At 53.9% G+C, this 7,637-nt stretch overlaps 1 protein-coding gene across 1 annotated transcript; it reads right to left on the bottom strand.

Moving 5' to 3' along the window:
• Positions 1-267: 267 nt before the first annotated feature.
• On the bottom strand, positions 268-5,711 carry FOXA1 (forkhead box A1). Its single transcript, XM_054827787.1, has 2 exons — positions 5,339-5,711; positions 268-2,879 (listed from the first exon to the last, which is right to left on the bottom strand). The coding sequence occupies exons 1-2, from the start codon at positions 5,408-5,410 to the stop codon at positions 1,617-1,619; spliced, it is 1,335 nt and encodes a 444-aa protein (XP_054683762.1). The 5' UTR covers positions 5,411-5,711; the 3' UTR covers positions 268-1,616.
• Positions 5,712-7,637: the final 1,926 nt, after the last annotated feature.

Below are 7,637 nucleotides of genomic sequence, written 5' to 3' on the forward strand. Positions count from 1 at the left end.
AAAAAAAAAAAAAAAAAAGACACCACCGCATAAACACCCGCACACGCCGGTGGCTTCGCAGCGCACCGCAAACACACCCTGCGGGGGCGTCCCCTTCCTTCCCGCAGCAAGGCAGCCCCCTCACCCCCCCCGGGCCCCCTGCACAAGCTTGGCCGTACAAATCGTTCCTTTTCACATTCACGCTTTAGATCTACGTTTGTTTTTCTGGCACATGGCTCCATCCTCCGTAACCCGCCCCGGAATTTTTGAAAGAAAATAGCAGAAGTATTTAATTGTTAACATTTGATTTATTTAAAGTCCTTAACTGCAAATGATCAAAAACATACTTCACGCATTAAATTCTCAGTTATCGTTTTAAATCAAAATATTTTTTCAATTACAATCACATTTATAAAATTAACAAAATTTCTTAAATTCACGTGTAATTCTTTTTTTACTGTCATTTAAAGCAATTTTCAGCTGTAAAGAAAGAAAAATATAAACCATGCAATAAATTAAGAACATTGAGACAGCGAACAGGAATAATAATAAAACCCGTCTGGCTATGCTAACACCGTGTAAAACTGTGGAAAGTGCATTAACACTGGATGAAACAAGCTAACGATGGCGATAATTAAACGGCCACAAAAAAAAAAAAAAAAAGGATGTGGAATTTATTAAACAAGTTGGAAAAGGGGAGAGAGACAGAGCTCTCCTCTTTTCCTTGCGTCGGTGTAATAGTCAACATTTCCTGGGAGAGGGGGAAAATAACCTTGTTATAGATACACAGTTCTAGCTGGTACACAATGAAGACACTTAAATTAAATAAGCATGTCATCCACATGTTGATGAGAGTTCCTGATGAACGAGAATCTTCAGTAACAGATGGGAAGGAAAAAAAAAATATCCAACTGGCTGTGACCTCTTGTAACTTTATATTACATCCCAAGACAGGTAACACTTGGAAAAAAATAAGGGTCGCATCCTGCACTCCAAAGCTCCAGTTGGTCCCCTCGGGAGTGCAGGATCCGGCCCGCAGCATCTGAGTGTATGCGGGTTGTACTAGCCGAAGGTTTATTTTGCAAGTATCAAAAGGATGATCCGAGAAAGTAAATAGTCCTCTTGTTGCTTAGAGATTCTCTTAGTGTTTTGCTACTTCACAGCAGTATTGTCCTTCAAAGCCTTTTTAATTAAAAAAAGTCTTAAATGTCTACTCGCTTCTTCATCTCCGTATTGTTAAAGTATTGCCACATACCTGTAAACTTACATGAGATTATAGAGCACAGAAGGGGGGAAGACGAGGGGGCGGAAAGCACAAACAAGTAGTTTACAAGCTCAACAATTTTTTCTTCTTTTTAGTAACACCCTGCAAAGGCTAGGGGGGATCTCCGGGGAGAGGGGCTGGGCGGCGGGGGCGGGAGGGGATATGTACAAGCGGGACGCTGCCGGCTTTGCAGGAGGTCGTGGTGGATCATAACAACACACAACGCGTTGCGAGACAATTAAAAAGTAACAGTCCTTTGCACGCAGCGTGCGGAAACACCTCGGTTTGTCGCAGGGAGAGGGAAAGGGGGGAGAGAAGCCAGGAAAGGGGAGGGAGAGAGGGGGTCGCCCCCGGCGGCGGGGGGGGTGCAGAGCTAGGAGGTGTTTAGCACGGGTCTGGAATACACACCTTGGTAGTAGGAGGGCTCTAGGGCCGAGGGCTCGATGCTGCTCCGGCCCGCCATGGAGGCGCTGCCCAGGGGCAGCCCGCCGGGGATGCTGGCCCCGTAAGAGGAGTATTGCAGCGCCTGCTCGTAGGCTTTGAAGTCCAGCTTGTGCTGCTGCTCCGAGGAGGACATGAGGTTGTTGATGGAAAAGGGGTGGTTGAAGGAGTAGTGGGGATCGCCCTTCAGGTGGAGCTGGGGTTCGTGGGCTAAGGAGTGAGGGGGGTGCGGGACGGAGGCCAAGGCGGGGACAGAGCTGATGGTGGAGGAGGTGGCCGAGGCCGAGGTCTTTAGCTCCGTGCTCGATCCGCTGTGGTCCATAGACTGGGGGCTGGTGGACGGGTTGGAGCTGGAGAGGGAGGTGGCGGTGTCCAGCTGCGCGGGTTTATTGTGGCCTCGGTGCAGGGGGGAGTTGGAGCTGGAACTGGAGGTCCCGGCCTGATCTTTCCTGCCCTCCTGAGGGGCTTTGCTGTTCGCCGGCTTCTCGCACTTGAAGCGCTTTTGCCGGCGGAGGTAGCAGCCGTTTTCAAACATGTTGCCGGAGTCGGGATGCAGGGTCCAGTAGGAGCCCTTGCCGGGCTTGTCGGGGGAGCGGGCCACCTTGACGAAGCAGTCGTTGAAGGAGAGCGAGTGGCGGATGCTGTTCTGCCAGCGCTGCTGGTTCTGCCGGTAGTAGGGGAAAAGGTCCATGATCCACTGGTAGATCTCGCTCAGCGTCAGCATCTTGCTGGGCGCCTGCTGGATGGCCATGGTGATGAGGGAGATGTAGGAGTAGGGCGGCTTGGCGTGGGGGTAGCTCCGCTTGAAGGTCTTGGCGTCCCGCGTCCTGCCGAGGTTGGACTGGGTGTAGGCCATGGGGCTCATGCAGGGGTTCATGCCGCCGTAGGGGCTCAGCCCGTTCATGGGGGCCGGCTGGGCAGACATGGCGTTGATGCCGCCGGGGCTCAGCGCCGTGCCCATGGCAGCCACGCCGGCCGGCATGCCGTTCACCGGCCCTGCCGAGCCCGCCGGCATGCCGGCCACGGCGCCAGGGCTCAGCCCGGCTCCCAGCCCCGTGTTGGCGTAGGACATATTGAAGGAGCTGGAGGTCATGTTGCCGCTCGTCGTCATGGTGTTCATGGTCATGTAGGTGTTCATGGTGTTCATGGAGCCCAGCCCCGAGTTCATGTTGCTCACGGGCACCGAGGAATAGGCCTAGGGCAGCGAGACGGAGAGAGTGGGTTAGGGGGGAAGAGAGGGGCGGGCAGGACCCCGGCGGGGCCGGATCCGTCCGTCCTGCCCGCCGTGCCCAGCGAGCCGTGCAAACGTCCTGCCGCGGGACGCCGTCAGCTTCCCCGACACCCGGGAAAGCGCTTCCCGAAAGCCGGACGGAAAGGCTGCTGGCGCGATGAAAAGGTCTAATTCATATTTATACGTGTTCATAAATAGACACGGAGGGGAGTGTGTGCTCGGTCCCGACGCGCTCCCGTTTTACCGGCGTGCCGCGGCTTGCGCGGTCTGCGCCGGGATCACCGGGGCGCGCGGACAGACGGCCTTCCCGGAGCAGCTCCGCACCCCCGCAGAGTCGGGCTGCTTTATCTGCCCCGGGAGGAGGTTTTCTCCCGGAGCATTCCCGCGGTTTTGCTGATTTTGTGTCCCGTCTCTCTAGCTAAATATTTAAATTCATCAGATTATTGAAATTTACGGGCGTACACTGTCTGCGCCAAGGAGAAATTCAAGTACCTGCACTTAGAATAATCTCACTCATCTCTCCCACCCTGCACTGATTTAAATTTCTATTCTTCCACAAGATGCGATAATGTCGGGGGGAAAAAAAAGAAAAGAAAAGAAAAGAAAAAACAACAGCTCACGTCCGCGCATTATGTCTGTGGAAACCTTCCTCCTTTTCTGCGTTTTCTAGCAAGTCAGTCTTTAAATTAAAGTTAAAAAAAAAACCCCAAAACCAAAACTTTCCCAAAGTACGAAAAGCCTGAACTTTTCCTGCCTGAGATTTTCCACAATTGCCCGACGTGCAAAAATTGTAGTACCCTAGCACATAACACAACTCTTTTAAAAGGCAGAACTGGAGAGGCTGAAATTGTGCTTTCCAGTACGGCATCTGATTTAACAGGAGGGAGAAAGACGTTCCCAGTTTACCTCGAACAAAGGCAATACGGCTAAGAAAAGGAGGTTTAGGCGACGGTTAAACGTATAAAATTCATTACTGTGCACTACAAATTCCACGAGCTTATGAATGCGCTTTTAATTTAGAGGATCACATTCATTATTTGAGATGGTAGAACACGGATGAGTTTCCCCCCTTGCATCCATGCAGTGATTCAAATTAAATAGCAGAGGAGGAGAAAAGATTGAGGCTAAAAAATAGCAAAAGCGAAGGTCGCATAACTTTATGTTTGTGGATAATGAGTATGGCGAGGATAAACGAGTCTGGAAACGGCACATAATTAGGATGACCCTTATTTGCCCTTAGACGACTTTCCTATATTAAATAAGATGCCAGTAGGGTGACACGTATCTGCCTGTGCCCGCGTGGCCCTGTGGGTGCTGTGTGCCAGCTCCGGGGTGCAGGGACGAGGCGTGGGGACTGTGGAGCCGTGTGTCCGGGTGTGCTGATGCAATGCCCGGGTGCGCACACCTAGGTGCCTGCCTCGCTACCACACTTCCTTAACACGGCTCCTTCCCGGGCGGGAATCCGAGGGGCTGCTGGCGGTGCTGCTAGGCGCTGGCTTCTCCCAGGGACCCCCTCTGCAGAGCCGCAGCGGCACAGCGTGAACCCCAGGCCCCCGCAGGGCCTCGGCGCGCCGCGGGGAGGGCTCCGGGGGCTTCCGTGGCCTTCTCCTCTGCCGTAGTTGTTGGCGCTTGGGTCCGTTCTCCCCCTTCTTTTGCACCCTGCTGCCAAACAGGCGCGGGGCACCAAAGCGCCTGCCGGGGTGCCGCGGGCCAGGCCGGGCCGGGCTGGGTCCGGGGCGGCGGGTCCGGGTGCGGGCCCCCCTCCCGGTCTGGCTCCCGGGGTCGCTCTCGGCAGCGCCGCCAGCCGGCCCGCGGCAGCAGCAGCACACGCCGCAGGCAGCCCGTCTTGCAAAGTACGAACAAACGGCTATTTCCCCCCCCGCCCTTCCTTTCGCCCGGCTTTAACAGGTGAGGCCCCCCGCGACCGCGAGCAGAGAGGCCGGCAGCCCCGCCGCGGAGCCCGCGGAAGGCGCTGCTCCCGCCCCGGGACGCGCTTGCGACTGCCTCCTTCGTCCCCTGCCATCTGCCGGGAAGGAGTCGGGGGCCGGCAGCGCGGCGAGTCCTCTGCCCCGAGCCAAGAGTTTACGGTGCGCTTTTGTGCGCGCCGCAAGCGGAGATTACGCTTTTAAAGGAGATCAAGGGCTGCCCCCGGGCCCCCGGCCCTCCCGCGGGCCCTCAGCCGCCCCGGGTGTCCCTCAAACGCCTCCAGGGGCTCTCGGAAGCCGTGTTTTCCTCGGGGAAGCCTGGCTAGCTTCAGCGCCGGAGGGAGGGGGTGAGGGGGAGGCACGTTTGCGCTGGCAGGATCTAGAGTGCAAACCGATTCCTGCGATTGCTGCCCCCCTCCAGACCCCCAGCCCTTCCCCCGGCCCCCCCTCCCCCTTGCAGAGGGGCAGCAGCGGAGCCAGACCCTGGGATTCACTCACCTCCTGAGTGTCGGCGTAGTAGCTGTTCCAGTCGCTGGTTTCATGCCCTTCCATTTTCACAGTCCCTAACATTATGGAGCCAACCTGCCCGGTGTAACCATCCAGCCCTCTTGCAAGCGAGCGACGGGCAGCAGGAAAAGAGCCCGAAAGCCCGACCTAGCAGGAAGCCAGCTTTCAGGAGGGGCGGGGGGTGCTGAATTCTCCTCTATAACCAGCCAAAAAGGAGGCAGGGAGCGGTGTGGGGCGAGACAGTTGAGAAAGTGAGGAAGTGCCGGCTGGGATGTGAGTGGAGTTGAGCTGATGTGGATCTTACGTCGCAGAAGTACCCACCTCCTCCTCCTCCTCTCCCCATTTGTCCGCCGCACAAAGGCGTTCGCACCTACAAAGCCGGAGATGCACCTGCAAACAAGGCAGTTCCCCTCGCCTGCAACTCCCCCCGGGGCGGCACTTTATTTGCAAAGCGGTATAATTGGTTTAAGCTTGTGGGGAAAGAAGGAGAGACAGAGGTGGGAGAGGGGGAGAGAGTGGGAAAGGAGGGGGGAGGAACCCACCCTTTCAGATGGACAGGACAAATGCCTAGGAGGGATCGGTGGAAATGAAATGAGGTAGATAAGGGAAGGGCAGCCCCCTCTGTTTGAAGAGAATGCAAAAGGCCATCCAGCCCTGAGATTAGGGGCAATATTTACTGAAGTCCAGTAGATGCTCCTTTAACTTGATGGCCGGGACGTGCTCCAAAGTCCCGAGTCCTGCAGTCCACAGGGTCCCCCCTCTCCCGCCCCTCACTTCAAAGCTGGTTACCGCGCAGGTACCTCCGCGGCGACCCCCGCCCCTGCCGCGGCGCCCCCCGCTCCGAGCGCCCTCGGGGCGGGGGACCGGGACTCTGAGTTCCGGGCTGCGAGCAGGAGGGCTCGCCTCCACGGTCCCCAAAGCTCTCCGACCCCCCCTTGGGCTGAACCTGGCCCTTCAAACGGGGCTGTCGTCCTATGTAGATGGTGATGATGATATTTCTTTCCTGATGCCTTACGTTTAGAAACCATGTGAGTCACCGCGCTGAGGCATAACACTACAGGCACCCTATAAATGCGGACAGAGGCTTAAACGCGGATCTACCGATATTAACCTCCACCTGGCAAACATCAGGTGAGTCGCTGGAACCATTTTATATCTTTACTGTGGAAAGCCTCCAGCCCAGAAGGCTCCTTTGGAAGCCTTCTCTGGTGCCAGGCACCCAGGAGCAGCAATAATAAGTAGCGGGTATCTCATTACCAACTTCTTGCTCATTAACCTGATTTCTCGCAAAGAACAGGGGAGAAGGAATCTACACAGGCTGGTAAAAGGTAAAAAAGGGCAACACCGATAAAACAGATTGACATTGGGCAACACTATTATTATGGAGGAAATCTCTCAGTCTTTGCAGATTGATCGAATATTTTCTGTTTCTGCTCCTGCCCTGTGCGGCTCTTCGAGCTTATGTCAAGAACACAGACTTTTCTTGGATTTCTCTACCCTATCCTTTATGACTTTGTTCCTACCCAGCTATCAGAACTTTTATCACCCGACAGTAAAAAAAAGGACAAAACAACAACAACAAAAAATCCACTCCACCAAACAAATAAATAACCCGCCCCCCCCCCCAACTTTCCAGGCAATGGGAATTTGAACGGGAAATAAAGTTTCTTGGGATTTTGAAAAAGGCTTGTGTATCATACCACACAAACTAAAATACACATCTGGGTCTGAATTTCTGCCTGGCACGTTTATCGTCCAGCAGGATTACAGTTGCTTCCACAGTGATTTGTCATCGAGTGGTCTGCGAAAACGTCACCGTCACAAGCACGATTTTAAAGTTTCTTATACACAGATCCAGGATTCAAATGACGAGATATAGCATATCTCCGCCTCGACAAATATGTTTTAACTTGTCCTCTAAATGCGTTTTCTGTTATCCCTTTCTTTGTTCTTTCCCTCCTCGTCCTTCTTTCTTTAAATCTGGCAACAGAATTAAGTCAAATCCTCGAAACAAACAAAACTCTGGAATCAGCAGACGAGAACAAGGGATGAAAATGTGTCTTGAAGGAAATAAAATAGATGAAAGCACCGGATTAAAACCCCACTTTCTCAAATGGTCAAACTACACCTATGGAAATTGGAACAAAACCCAGTGGAAAATCTAAGAGATATTAAAATTGCGGTTTTCATGTATGCACCCTCCCTCCTTGACTAATGGAAAGGGTCTGTTTGTCTGAAAATGGAGACACTTCGGTGGTGGCTTCTTCATTTCAGTAGTTGAGGTTTGTGG

Source organism: Grus americana, chromosome 5 (assembly GCF_028858705.1).
Source record: "Grus americana isolate bGruAme1 chromosome 5, bGruAme1.mat, whole genome shotgun sequence".
NCBI lineage: Eukaryota > Metazoa > Chordata > Aves > Gruiformes > Gruidae > Grus > Grus americana.

Excerpts from the sequence above, each read along its gene's own strand:
- FOXA1 (XM_054827787.1), bottom strand. The coding sequence starts at position 5,410 with ATGTTAGGGACTGTGAAAATGGAAGGGCATGAAACCAGCGACTGGAAC. Across the intron at positions 2,880-5,338 it reads ACTACGCCGACACTCAGGAG|GCCTATTCCTCGGTGCCCGT; the intron begins GTGAGTGAATCC and ends TCGCTGCCCTAG.